At 44.2% G+C, this 15,414-nt stretch overlaps 1 protein-coding gene across 5 annotated transcripts in view; it reads left to right on the top strand.

Moving 5' to 3' along the window:
- Positions 1 to 15,414, top strand: part of TMTC3 (transmembrane O-mannosyltransferase targeting cadherins 3) — a 114,204-nt gene that overhangs the window by 41,402 nt on the left and 57,388 nt on the right. For all 5 annotated transcript variants that reach the window (XM_069764392.1, XM_069764390.1, XM_069764389.1 and 2 more), the window contains exons 3-5: positions 3,393 to 3,611; positions 8,824 to 8,923; positions 12,724 to 12,839. In XM_069764392.1, the coding sequence (XP_069620493.1) occupies positions 3,393 to 3,611; positions 8,824 to 8,923; positions 12,724 to 12,839 (435 nt within the window). The remainder of the gene's footprint in view (positions 1 to 3,392; positions 3,612 to 8,823; positions 8,924 to 12,723; positions 12,840 to 15,414) is intronic.

Below are 15,414 nucleotides of genomic sequence, written 5' to 3'. Positions count from 1 at the left end.
TCCTGCTTGTTTTTCTCTGGTTTGCTATTTTTCTGTCCAGCTTGCTATTTTGATTTTTGTCTTGCTTGCTGGAAGCTCTGGGACGCAGAGGGAGCGCCTCCGCACCGTGAGTCGGTGCGGAGGGTCTTTTTGCGCCCTCTGCGTGGTCTTTTTGTAGTTTTTTGTGCTGACCGCAAAGTTACCTTTCCTATCCTGTCTGTTCAGTAAGTCGGGCCTCACTTTGCTAAATCTATTTCATCTGTGTTTGTAATTTTCATCTTTACTCACAGTCATTATATGTGGGGGGGCTGCCTTTTCCTTTGGGGAATTTCTCTGAGGCAAGGTAGGCTTTATTTTTCTATCTCTAGGGCTAGCTAGTTTCTTAGGCTGTGTCGAGTTGCATAAGGAGCGTTAGGAGCAATCCACGGCTATTTCTAGTGTGTGTGATAGGATTAGGGATTGCGGTCAGCAGAGTTCCCACGTCTCAGAGCTCGTCCTATATTATTAGTAACTATCTGGTCATTCCGTGTGCTCTTAACCACCAGGTCCATTATTGTCCTTACCACCAGGTCATAACAGGGGATTGAGGTAGATGAGGAGAGATCAAGCTGGGATCAAAAAACTTCAAAAACTTTTCTTCTCTCTTCCTGTTCTCTTCCTTTTTGTGAGGGGGTTAAGGGGGAAGATTGGGGTGGGTGAGGAGAGATCAGGCAGGGATCTTCTTAGATGTCTTCTTTCTGCTCTCTTGTTTCGTCTCTCTTCTTTCTTAAGCAGCAGGAGCAGTGAACTATTGTGTTGTCACATGCTTTTGTGGCACCGCAAGGCGCAGCACAGCGCAAATCTGACAGCGTGACTGCCCTGTACAAATCCTCAGCTACTATGAAGTAGTGCAGAGCGGTCACACTGCATCTGTGCCCTGTCATTGGTGTGATTGACAATGACATTGATCATAGCTGGCTGAGTTGAAGCTGGCACTGCCAGGCACCAGTCTTGGGTCGGTGCTCTTACAGCTCTGATCCTAGGCCGGTCACGCCGCATCTGTGCCCTGTTATTGGTGCTATTGATGGTTTGATCAGCGATCATAATCAGAGCAGGTACAGGCCATGCCAATTTGATTGACTGAAACTCTGAGAAATGCTGCGATTGGCTGTTCAGAATTGAACAGTCAATCACCGCAATCGTAATTGTGGATGGGCAGCAACACCCCCCCAGGATGACGACACGACCCCATCTACCCTGAGGTAAGATGGCGTCAGAACTTTAATGTGATCACCACGACTTTGGTTGCTGTGTCGCTTTAAAATAAAAAAGACGTAATAATCCATCCCGCATCAATAAGTACCAGGGCGCGTGGACATATTATTACTGACTATGTCGGAAAAGGCTTATTAAACCTTGATGGAGCAATTCTCCTTTGTTTTTACCATCCTTTACCTGTTTGGTGCACTGTTCAGTTATACTGATTTATTTAGTGGCGTAGGATGAAATAAACAATGAAATGTTTAATACTTGTCTTTAATGAACGCTTTCATTTTTTACTGACAAAAGACTTATTTGAAGCTCAAAAATTCTTATGAAGTGACAATAATTCAATGGTATTTATGCTCAATAGGGACTATGTTTAATATTAAACCTTTAATCTGCAAACTTATATTGGCAAATTCTTCTAACCAGAGGATTTGTAAAGAACTTGGGCTAGACAACATTCTCATACCCTCTGACCTTTACAGAGCAGTTTCAGATGTTAAACGGGACTCGTTTGTTTGGTTAGCCGAATCTAATATTCTTTTAATACTGTAATGCTATTTGTGCTTGATCCCTAGCATGGTTATTTAACTTAATATGTTCCGTTAGTTCACATACCCTGATTCTCTGGTAGCTGTTCTACCATCTCTGTCATGTACAGACTTCTCAAACCATGGTTGTAAAAAAAAAAAAAAAAAAAACTGTTGCATCTTGCCTTTAGCATTAATGTAAGGGTTAATCACATTTTGCTGTTGTTGGAAATTTGTGAGGTAATATATGATCTGGCCAGTAGATGGCAGCAGGGAGAGGTCGGAGTTGGAGTGTGGGGGTTTATGGCTGTTGGGAGAAGTCGAAGTAGAGTTCGTGTAGAAGTGAAGTCGGGAACCTTGGAGAAAGTTGGATCTGTTCTTGGTGACTCGGGGAAGTGTTGTTCAGCTTTACATGAGCCAGTTCATTGAGGACAACTAAGTACACTGCTTCTTGGGCTGCACCATGTGAGGCCTTATCTCTAATGACTTAGGGAAGCCCTGTGTTGGAGAGATCGGCATTCCCTAAGAGCTTCAGCTACGTCATCATCTCGCGAGACAGTAATGCATTCTTGGGACCGGAGCGTCGCGACGAGCATCGATAAGCACCTGTCCTGGATCCAGGGGCCGCCGGATGGCGAGTATATAACTATCTTTTATTTTAATTCGTTTTTTTTAACAGGGATATGGTGCCCACATTGCTATATACTACATTGGTTGTGTTATATACTGCGTGGGCTGTGTTGTATACTGCGTGGGCTGTGTTATATACTACGTGGCTGGGCAATATACTACGTGGCTGTGTTATATACTACGTGGGCTGCGTTATATGCTGCGTGGCTGTGCTATATTTCTCTGCTCTATCTGTGCATTATGAATCATGGTATGTGTTAAAGAGGGGGGCCCACTGAGACTCTTTTGCCCGGGGCCCTCAAAAACCTGCAGCTGGCCCTGGATTCACTGATTCTTCGCGGCCGGCCGCGAAGAATCAGCGACAGGTGCAGTCCGGCCGCGAATTGGCGCACAATTTGAACCACGCTTCGCTAATTGGTCGCGCCCGGCCAGCCCATCCTGTGTATAAATTGCATTATTCTGAAAACTTCATAAATAAGCGACATACATATTCTAGAATACCCGATGCGTTAGAATCGGGCCACCATCTAGTATATAGTTTATTTAACTTCCACAACACCATTAATTCCACATAACTTTAGTTATCATCGCTGTTCCCATTGGGGCTCACAATTTAGATTCCCTATCAGTATGTCTTTGGAGTGTGGGAGGAAACCCATGCAAACTACTTGCAGATGTTGTCCTTGGTGGGATATGAACCCACTAATCCAGGGGTCCCCAACTCCAGTCCTCAAGGCCCACCAACAGGTCATGTTTTCAGGATTTCCTTTGCATTGCACAGGTGATGCAATTATTACCTGGGCAAGACTAAGGAAATCCTGAAAACATGACATGTTGGTGGGCCTTGAGGACTGGAGTTGGGGACCCCTGCACTAATCCACCGATCTACCACACCTTTCACCTGCCAAATCAGATATACGAAGCAAACTGCATATTTCTTGGCTAACTGTGTACAGGATGACACAATTCTTTTGGCATCAATTTATTTATGTTTCTTTTCTTTTCCAGGAGAGAAGTCATAAATCCTATCGTCCTCTCACAGTCCTGACGTTTCGCTTCAACTATCTGTTCACTGAGCTGAATGCCGTTTCTTACCATCTTCTAAACCTTCTTCTCCATGCTGTGGTTTGTGTGGTTTTTCTTAAAGTTTGCAAGCTTTTCCTGGACAACCGAACCAGCCTGATCGCTGCCTTGCTATTTGCTGTACATCCAATACATACTGAGGCTGTAAGTTTGAGAAGAAAATCAGCTTTTCCATGTTGTCAGTGGTATTTTAGATTTGTATTAAAGGAGGCTGTTTGATACCTATAATACCCTTTAAAAATATTTCTTTTTAAAGAAGTTGTCCTCTACTTTTTCATTGCTAACCTATCCATAGGATGAGTCGCCAATGTATATTTGGCAGGGGGTCTGACAACCGGTACCACACTGATCAGTTGTTATTGGTGGCTTCGGCCTCCTATTGATTTGAATAGGAGACATAATAATAATAATAATTTTATTTATATAGCGCCAACATATTCCGCAGCGCTTTACAAATTATAGAGGGGACTTGTACAGACAATAAACATTACATCATAACAGAAATACAGTTCAAAACAGATACCAGGAGGAGTGAGGGCCCTGCTCGCAAGCTTACAAACTATGGGGAAAAGGGGAGACACGAGAGGTGGATGGTAACAATTGCTTTAGTTATTCGGACCGGCCATAGTGTAAGGCTCAGGTGTTCATGTAAAGCTGCATGAACCAGTTACCTGCCTAAGTATGTAGCAGTACAGACACAGAGGGCTAATACTGCATAAAGTGTATGAGAACATGATGCGAGGAACCTTTTTTTTTTTTTTTTTTATTATAAATAGGCCACACAGGGATCGTTAGGTTAATGCATTGAGGCGGTAGGCCAGTCTGAACAAATGAGTTTTTAGGGCACGCTTAAAACTGTGGGGATTGGGGATTAATCGTATTAACCTAGGTAGTGCATTCCAAAGAATCGGCGCAGCACGTGTAAAGTCTTGGAGACGGGAGTGGGAGGTTCTGATTATTGAGGATGCTAACCTGAGGTCATTAGCGGAGCGGAGGGCACGGGTAGGGTGCAGTACTAAGCAAGTGAGTGTTTACGGCCAGCAGACACCGCCCATAACAGCTAATCGGCGGGAATGCCAGGTTTCAGACCCTGGCCAACCTGACAGCCAACCTGACATTGATGACCTATGCAGTTATCAACTAAAGTCAAACAAAAAAAAATTGTGGTCATATAAGAGCATCAAAAAAATCCATCAATAATATTGATATTAGCATACAAAAATAACCACTTACAGAACAATGTGTTTGTTTTAAAAATTACATAGCTTTATTAAACATTCTTAAAACACATACTGTATATACTCGAGTATAAGCTGACCCGAGTATAAGCCGACTCCCCTAATTTTGCCACAAAAAACTGGGAAAACTTAATGACTCGAGTATAAGCCTAGGGTGGAAAATGCAGCAGCTACTGGTAAATGTCAAAAATAAAAATAGATACCAATATAAGTAAAATTAATTGAGACATCGGTAGGTTAAGTGTTTTTAAATATCCATATTGAATCAGGAGCCCTATATAATGCTCCATACAGTTCATGATGGCTCCATAAGATTCTCCATACAGTTTATGATGGGCTCCATAAGATGCTCCATATTAAAATTTGCCCCATATAATGCTGCACAAATGCTGATTATGGCCCCATAAGATGCTCCATAGACACATTTGCCCCGTATAATGCTCCACAAATGTGGATTATGGCCCCATAAGATGCTCACGAGATATTTGCCCCATATAATGCTGCACATGGCCCCATACAGATTTTTGCCCCATATAATGCTGCACATAACCCCATAAGATGCTCCATAGAGATATTTGCCCCATATAATGCTGCACATGGCGCCATAAGATGCTCCATACAGATATTTGCCCCATAGAATGCTGCACATGGCCCCCATACAGATATTTGCCCCATATAATGCACATAGCCCCATAAGATGCTCCACACAGATAATTGCCCCATATAATGCTGCACACGGCCCCATAAGATGCTCCATACAGATATTTGCCCCATAGAATGCTGCACATGGCCCCCATACAGATATTTGCCCCATATAATGCTGCACATAGCCCCATAAGATGCTCCATACACATATTTGCCCAATATAATGCTGCACATGGCCCCATAAGATGCTTCATACAGATATTTGCCCCATAGAATGCTGCACATGGCCCCCATACAGATATTTGCCCCATATAATGCTGCACATAGCCCTATAAGATGCTCCATACAGATAATTGCCCCATATAGTGCTGCACATGGCCCCGTAAGATGCTCCATACAGATAATTGCCCCATATAATGCTGCACAAATGCTGATTATGGCCCCATAAGATGCTCCATACAGATATTTGCCCCATATAATGCTGCACATGGCCCCATAAGATACTCCATACAGATAATTGCCCCATACAATGCTGCACATGGCCCCATAAGATGCTCCATACAGATAATTGCCCCATATAATGCTGCACATGGCCCCATAAGATGCTCCATACAGATATTTGCCCCATATAATGCTGCACATCGCCCCATAAGAAGCTCCATACAGATAATTGCCCCATATAATGCTGCACATGGCCCCATAAGATGCTCCATACAGACATTTGCTCCATATAATGCTGCACATGGCCCCATAAGATGCTCCATACAGACATTTGCCCCATATGCTGTTGCTGCGATTAAAAAAATAAAAAATTACATACTCACCTCTCAGGCCCCCATCACTTGCTATATTCACCTGCTCCCCGTTCCACCGCCGACCGCCGCTGCGTCTTCCCCATTTTCTGCACTGACTGTTCAGGCAGAGGGTGGCACACACTAATCGCGTCACCGCGCCCTCTGACCTGAGCGTCAGTGCAGAGAACGCGGTAGACGCAGCGGCGCCGACGGTGAAACGGGGAGCAGGTGAATATAGCGCACTGCGTTACACTCACCTGCTCCTGGCGCGGTCCCTTCACGTCTGTTCCCTGGTGCCGGCAGCTTCTTCCTGTAGTGAGCGGTCACATGGTACTGCTCATTACAGTAATGAATATGCGGCTCCACCCCTATGGGAGTGGAGTGGGGTCCATATTCATTACTGTAATGAGCGGTACCATGTGACTGCTCACTACAGGAACAAGCTGCCAGCGACGGGGAAGAGACGTGCAGGGACCGCGCCAGGAGCATGTGAGTATTATTACACAGCTCCGCTCCCCCTCCCCTGCCGACCCCTGCGTATGACTCGAGTATAAGCTGAGAGGGTTACTTTCAGCCCAAAAAAGTGAGCTGAAAATCTCGGCTTATACTCCAGTATATACAGTATATTTTTTAATTAAAAAGGTTAACAAGATGCCTCTTGTGTAAGGTAGGCCTGCCAGATGTAGCCACATGTATTTTAGGAAGACAATAGGGCTATCCTTGTGGATTTAGGCTGGACAATGTCCATTTAAAATATCAATAAGTTCATATATCAAATCCAAATTTGATTCTTAGATATGGACACAGCAGTCTCCCTTTCAGGTATTAACATAGTGAAAGTACACAGGGTACAAGTGCCCAAATGAATTTAATATTAAGAAACTAACGAACAATCTTTATTTGGTGTAAAGAGAAGATGAAAACAAGTATTACCTATTGAGAGTGGAATCCCAGTATGAAAACAGCGGGATCTGGCCGTGCTTCCCTCCACCCCAACGCACGTTTCGTAATGTCTTCATGTTGGGCTCTCCATGCATGTGCTGTGACTGTGACAAATTCACTCAATTTTTTTCACCTTCAATCAAAAATGTTATTTACAAACACAAGGTGCCCTATTGAAACTTTAGTGATATTATTTATGGCATGGTGGGAGGAACGTTAAATTTCAATAATATGTGACTCGCACTTAACACACCCTCCAACCACATGAATTTTTTAGACTTCATGCTATCAGGCAATCCTGTCTCAAACACAGTGGGTACCTCATTATACAGAAAAGACAACACAGGGAGCAATCTGATTATCTTCCCATCCACAGCATACAATACCGGCTATCCCATATGGAGAATTTACACGAGCAAGATGTATTTGTTCAAATGGCGAAACCTTCCAATCCGAAGGAATCATCATACAAAAAAGGCTTATGGACCGGGGATAGAAGAGATTCAACATCAACCAAGCATTTATGGACCCCAAGCCGAAATCGAGAAGTCGTCTATTACACAGAAATACCAATAACAACATTGACTCTTATGACTCCACTACCCCAATTACGTTCTCCACTCCATACAGCAGACAGTTCACTGACATTGAAAAAAAATCTTGTTAAAATCCGTGCCAGTAATAAACCAGGCTAATACTCTACGCCACGTTGTCAACAATGGCTGCAGATGTGTGGCTGGAAGAGGAATGTCACTTGGAAATGTATTGCTCCCAGTATGCCCAGATCCTCACCATCTTCTCCAACGTGGCTATCCAGCGAAGGATTCTATGAACGTGCTGGTGATGGCTGCAACACGTGAATTTGCCGCAACAAGAAAAACCCATTTCCTTCCACGAGGCACAGTGCGCACTACATATACATTCATCAACTCCGACCACGTTGTCTATTGCACGGAGTGCCGTGCATGTGACCTTAAGTATATTGGATGCACAGCCAGGAAATGTAAAGAAAATCCAAAATAACAGCACATATTCCGGAGCAGGAAAACTCTTCACCCTCATACATAAAGGGAATTTAGCAAATTTGGGGTTTTTTTTGGACTGGAAAAAGTCATCCAACCGATTCGTGGAGTAAATTGGCAAAAAACACTAGCCCTCAGAGGCTAGTGAATCTTCACTTGGACACCAAATTTCAAAAAGGACTGAACTATAAAAATTACTTGTTTTACATTTATTAATTATTTTAATATTTAAATGAATTAGCAATGTCAAAATACTGATACAAAATCATTCCGAGTTTTTTTTCTTTTTTAGAATCTATGTATGTAAATGATATACAGGAAATGTGTTCGGTAGTTTTCAAGTCCATGAATTCACCAGCAGAGGGTGCCTGGAGACCGCCTGGAAACGATTAGCGTAAGCTTTTATTAATGAGGCTTCATTAGGCGATAGGTCCTGACACATCTTGCTAATACCCAGGACTGCCCAGACACACTATCTCTGCATCAAGTCTGGATATTGGAGGCCCAGCAGTAGTTGTCTACCTGCAGATGCCTCCAATGAAATTTGGGTTTGCCGCCTCTGACGCCACAGCCGCTTTCTTGCCTTCTCTGTTATGTTACATGCTTCTAGTGTTCACTCCACGTCCTTTGCACAATCCCTGTCCCAATGCTAAAGATCTGCAGAGCCATGCTTCTCTGGCCTGATCCCTGAGGTTCTCTCTGCTTCTCTCTACAGGTCACAGGAGTTGTTGGCCGGGCAGAACTCCTTTCCTCCATCTTCCTATTGGCTGCATTTCTATCGTACACCAAATCTAAGGGCTCGGACAACTCCATAGGTAACAACAGATATGATATTGTGTCTTTAATGTGATTGTTAACTGGTATGCCAGCAGTGAAGTCTTGCCAGTAGTTACACGGAGAGTGTCTTCTGGTCGTGTGTCCACTTTGAAACTCATCTTTTTTTCTATTACACATTAGTACCCATCTTTTTTTAGGTTCCTGCCGCCCCACTGACCATCTTAAAGGGAGTCTTTCTGGAAGATAACCTAGTAATTAAAGTCCCCTTCACATTAAGCGACGCTGCAGCGATACCGACAACGATCCGGATCGCTGCAGCGTCGCTGTTTGGTCGCTGGAGAGCTGTCACACAGACCGCTCTCCAGCGACCAACGATGCCGGTAACCAGGGTAAACATCGGGTAACTAAGCGCAGGGCCGCGCTTAGTAACCCGATGTTTACCCTGGTTACCATCCTAAAAGTAAAAAAAAACAAACAGTACATTCTTACGTAACGCTGTCTGTCCCCGGCGCTCTGCTTCTCTGCACTCCTCCTGTACTGGCTGTGAGCACAGTGGCCGGAAAGCAGAGCGGTGACGTCACCGCTCTGCTTTCCGGCTGACCGATGCTCACAGCCAGTACAGGAGGAGTGCAGAGCACAGCGCCGGGGACAGACAGCGGTAGGTATGTAGTGTTTTTTTTTTTTTTACTTTTACGCTGGTAACCAGGGTAAACATCGGGTTACTAAGCGCGGCCCTGCGCTTAGTTACCCGATGTTTACCCTGGTTACCAGTGAAGACATCGCTGGATCGGTGTCACACACGCCGATCCAGCGATGTCCACGGGAGATCCAGCGACGAAATAAAGTTCTGGACTTTGTTCAGCGACCAACGATCTCCCAGCAGGGGCCTGATCGTTGGTCGCTGTCACACATAGCGATTTCCTTAACGATATCGTTGCAACGTCACCAAAAGCAACGATATCGTTAACGATATCGTTATGTGTGAAGGTACCTTAACTGTTGATACGTTCATGTAGCTCTCTGAAAGGTCACTGAGACTACTGATGCAATCTTATCCCCTGTCTGAAAATTAGCTTTTTTAAAAAATAAAAAAAAAAATGCAAATGAGGCTTAAGTGCTTTCGGAAGGTCAAAGCGCTAAGCCCCAGTCTGTCTGACTTTTACTCTTCGTCTGGAGAAAAACTGGTTCTCTTACATTTAACTTTTAATGCATAATTGTAGGAATGCTTTTAATGTTGGAAATCCAAGTTTAAGGCAGCATTTCCGCAACTCCCTACCGCGGGAATTCCACGTGCATTTTCTCGCAAAACACAAGCGTTTTTAGCTTGCGGAATGCTTGCGCTTTACAAGCGATTTGAAGCATCGCTTGGAAAAGTGATTGACAGGTTGGTCACACTTAGCATAGTGCTTGACAAGTGTGACCAACTTTTTACTATTGAAGCTGCCTTTGCAGCATCAATAGTAAAAGATAGAATGTTGAAAATAAAAAAAATAAAAAATATGGTTATTCTCACCTTCCGACGGCCCCCGATCTCCTCAGTGGCGCTCCCGGTACGTTCCGTTCCCAGGGATGCTTTGCGCGAAGGACCTTTGTGATATCACGTGACCGCGACATCATCTCAAGTGATTTGCGCAATGCATCCCTTGGAACGGAAGCCGCCGTTTGCACCGCTGAGAGGCGGGAGGACTCCGGGGGCCTTCAGAAGGTAAGTATATCCACATTTTTTTTATTTTAATCCTTTTTTTTTTTTTTTTTCTTCAGAAATATGGTTCCCAGGGCCTGGAGGGGAGACTCCTCTCCTCCAAACCCCGGGTACCATCCGCACATGAAGCGCTCACTTTACGCATGGTGGGCATAGCCACGTGTGTAAAGTGAGCGTTTCAATGCAATCCTATGGCGGCGGAATCGCCCCGATTCCGCAGAAATAATGAACATGCTGCGGATTTTACCACTATGCAATTCCGCAGCAGGAAAATCCGCAGCATGGGCACAGCAACTGCGGAATCCCATAGGATTGCATGGGAATGTGTTTTTTAAGCATTTCCGCTGTGGCAAAAAATGAGGCGGAAACGCATAAAACCGCAACATGGACACACAGCCTTAAAAGTGAACCAGACACCTGCTACATGCTGGCAGATCTATGGACGGCATGTATTAGACACTGGCTGCGTGATGTCAGACAGGTATGTTTGACTCATAAATGCTGCGGTGTGTCAGAGAAAATCATGACTGTGACCAAACCACATGGGAGAGACTGGTTGGATAGGCGGGTCTCTGGTGGGTGCTTCCCACCCACTCCCCTTGAGTGACAAGTCTCTCCTTGCATGTGTATATAGGGAGAGTTGTCATTCCAGGGTGGGGAAAAGAGCACTAGGTCTTTGCTGCCATTTCCTGGATTTCCCACCAATCTCTGTATACTAGGCAATAGCAATTACACCTTGACACTGGCATGTGACTACTCCAGCCATGCACTGTACTCTAATGGTGGGAGACCAGAATAGTAGCATCACAGGAGCATCGGTAAGGTAACACTCCAGTTTATTCATACCTTTTTTAGATTTGGGTAAACAATTTTGGATAACCCCCTTAAAGTGATTTTTTTCCCCTTCCCTCTCCCAAGATTGAAAGTTAGCACCTCTACTAGAATAGGTGATAACATGCTGATCGCTAAGACCCTTCAGTGAGCTCGAGAATGGGGCTCTGCAACTCCTTTTGAATGGAGTGGAAGCCAAATATGTGCACCACCACTCCAATCATTGTCTATGGGACTTCTCCGAATGGCCGACCTCTGTACAAGGCTTTCTGATAACCTTTAAATATGGGACGATATATCCGTGTTCTGCTACAGCTCTGGCAAATACGGGGGGCTTATAAATAAATATCTTAAAGACCAGCAGATCAAGACATTTAGTCCAGTTGCTAAAGAAAATGCATTGTAACACCTAAAATGAGCACTTGGACATTTATTTTTTTATTTTCCCCTGTTGTTAACAATCGTGTGTAATGAGTGCAGTAATACACTTACCGGGTGCAATCTTTCAGCCATTTTCTCCAGTTTGTTCCAGCACCATGTGCGCGCATTTCTAACTTGCCGGATCCCAGTGTTTTCGGTGTGCAGTGACGGATACTTTCTCAGTGCAAGTCTGAGGCTCTCTTGCCTTGTTCTGAGTCTCAAAAACGTACATCGAGAAAATATAAAAAGTGACGTCCACGCCACATAACAGACACTGTGTGATTCAGCAGGTCACAAATGTGAAATACTGTGAGTGTATTATTGCACACACCACAGCTCCTGGGCAGGGAGGAAGCAAAAGAGTATACAGACAGGACAGCAGGGGATCACAGCTGATTTTTTTTTTTTTCGTGTGTGTGTGAAATAAAACACTTCTCTGCCTGTTTTTAAGCAATATTTTACCTCTGAAGGAAAAATCGGCTGTGATCTCATACTGTCCTTACTGTATACTCTTTTGCTTCCTCCCAGTAGCTGTGGTATGATCAGACCATGTTTCTGCACAGCCATTACACATTACATAACAGGGCAACATGTTTAATAATCTCTCAGCACAAGAACATTTTTTTTAAACATATCCAATTGTGGAACCTTTATATTATTCAGAGATCTATTAATTAAAATGTTGATTGAAATTAACTTTGTTCCTGGGAAAACCCCTTTAAATATTCCTTCGGAGTGTTCCTTTTTGAGATCAGATTGCTCTTGCTGTAAGGAAGGTCACTGCCGGTATCAGTAATTCTGCTTGCGAGCCTGTGTTTACCCAGCATATTCTTTCTTTGCACTGGCATGGACAGTGAAACTCTATCGTTCCTTCTGTTTTCATAGTGTGGACTCCCATTGCTGCTGCTGTGTTCCTTGTTGCGGTTGCAACTCTGTGCAAAGAGCAAGGGATTACTGTTGTTGGGATTTGTTGTGTCTATGAAGTCTTCATTGCTCAAGGGGTAAGAAGCTTTGATTTATTTACTTTTACAGGGCGAAAAAATGTGAAATGTCATCCGATTGTGTGTATAAAGTGAGCTCTCAGTGAGGGGGATGTTTACCGAGATTGGACCCCTCTTCCCTCTCATAATTAGGGCAGTAATAAGCTATACTGTATTTCTAGTGTAACGAAGCCCATGCAACTAAAATCCTATGTTCAGTTTTCAGACAGATCATACAGTTTACATGGGTAATCTAGAATCATTGCATGTGTGCCTTATTTTGCAGCTGTCTAGAGTTTGTCTGGACGATAATATATTCTGTAACTCAGGATCAGTAAAGAAATGCAATTTTAAAGCGACCTCTCTTTTTATGGGGACAAACTGTTCCCCGTGCACGTAGTTAGTTTCTAGCTATGCCTTAGGCATTCCATATTTTCCATAGATTTGGTTATTTTCAGGAACCTTCTTAGCTGAACATGATTAAAGAGTTAAGTCCCACTTCTACCTGAAGCAAGACTGTGCATGGTAAGACAGAAGGGGAAGGATACAAGGGGCACCCCTGAAACTTGCCCTGCGCCACACTCAGCTTCCTTGCATCCCTATACAGGTTCTTTCACCCCATGCGGCAATCACTTTCCTTGTCTTACCATCCTGATTAGTGAGTATAGCAGGAACGCTAGTCCTGCTCCAACATAAAGGTATAGAGGGGAAATGGACAGGGATAAAAGAAAACCACAATCATACAAAAATATTCCCAAACATTCGAGTGGGCTATGGGGAAGGAGAGGGTGAGGCAAACAGGAATAGAAATTGGGAGACACACATGCAAACAAACTGCACGCAGATATCTCCTGCTGAAACCATTCCAAACGCCTGCTCCTTTCTCAGCTCACTCCTCCAGCTCCAAACCAGGTAGTTGCAAGCTATCACTGGCAACAAATGAAGCTTAGAGGAGAGTGTTTTTAAACCAGAGGGAAGTGGTGAACTCAGAACAGCTAAGACAAGCAGGACTAATTAACCCTTGCGAGAACAGAGCAAGAATTGTCTGAACTCCTAATAAGAAGGAGAAGCAGCTCTAACCAACACAGATGTACGTGTAAACAGACGGCGCAATCTTCTGGCCCCACTTTGTCGTGGCATCCCCATGACAGGTTATTTCCATAAGTTAAATTTCGAAAGTTTCTTTAAAAAAAAAAAAAAAAGCAATGTACTCATTAAAATCTGGCCTAGATCTGCCCAAATATTTGCTTTTTTAATTTTGTTTACCTCTTGTTGCCAAGAGGACTGCAGCGACTGCTTAACATTGCGCTGACCAGGATTGCTGGAGCCTGATGTTAGCTCCGGAACATGGCCAGCTTCACTTCCACAGCACTTCCTATGCTGCAGAGGCAAAACTATTGACATCAGTTAATCATGAGTGAATGCCTCAAAGAAGCCAGGAGGCTGGAGAGCAGTGCGCATCTGAATAAAGATGGGAGCAACCCTTTAAAAAACGCATGTCCCAAGGGCAGAACTTCCAATGTTAGACTGCAGTTCAGATACAAAATCATCTATGTGGAGGTCACGATACGTCCATATATTACATAAACAGCCCGTAGAGGTCAATGGGTACTGTGTAATGCTTCTCTGGTGGTGCAGGTAAAATGAATACTAATTTATGTTCTGTTGTACTGTGTGGAGAAACTGGTGGAGGGTCCTTGTAGTTGTACAAGCTCTTACTACTTGTTACAGAAATTACCCAAAGCAAGGCCCAGTATCTGGACTCAGTCTGTTGAGGGAATAATTGGGACTTTCCCCATAGCCTGACCAATCTGTGTTAGGAAGAGTCGGGACTATCGCATATCCTGACCAGTCTGTAGTAGGAAGAATGGGGTCTCTCTCATAGCCTGACCAATCTGTATTGAGTAGAAACGGGACTCTTGCATAGCTTGACCAGTCTGTAGTAGGAAAAATGGGGTCTCTCACATAGCCTGACCAGTCTGTAGTGAGTGGAAACTGGTCTCTCGCATAGCCTGACCAGTCTGTAGTAGGAAGAATGGGGTCTTTCTCATAGCCTGACCAGTCTGTATTGAGTAGAAACGGGACTCTTGCATAGCCTGACCAGTCTGTAGTAGGAAGAATGGGGTCTCTCTCATAGCCTGACCAGTCTGTACTGAGTAGAAACTGGTCTCTCGCATAGCCTGACCAGTCTGTAGTAGGAAGAATCGGGTCTCTAGCACAGCCTGACCAGTCTGTAGTGAGAAGGATCGGGACTCTCGCATATCCTGAAGAGTCTTCCCTCAAATAGCCTGAGCAGTCTGGCCAGCAATGACTGACAGCCAGCTTAGCAGTGCCTCAGTGCAGAGCCGGCTGTCAGTCAGTGCCATGGTGTTCTTACGACCACCGCTCTCAGTGATGTGAGCAGTGACTGTAATTGCCCTGAGCACACCTGTATGACTGAAAGCTGGCTGCTCCCTGGAGAAATAAAGTTAATTTTCTCCCGGGTTCCACACTTTCAGTACAGCGGCCAGGCACCTCTGTAACGCTATTGATCTGCAGATTAACCATATATATAGTTTTATTGGACATGAGCAGTTACCATTCAATCCATTGTGTG

Source organism: Ranitomeya imitator, chromosome 4 (genome assembly GCF_032444005.1).
Source record: "Ranitomeya imitator isolate aRanImi1 chromosome 4, aRanImi1.pri, whole genome shotgun sequence".
NCBI lineage: Eukaryota > Metazoa > Chordata > Amphibia > Anura > Dendrobatidae > Ranitomeya > Ranitomeya imitator.
This window is presented reverse-complemented; position numbering and strand designations above follow the sequence as displayed.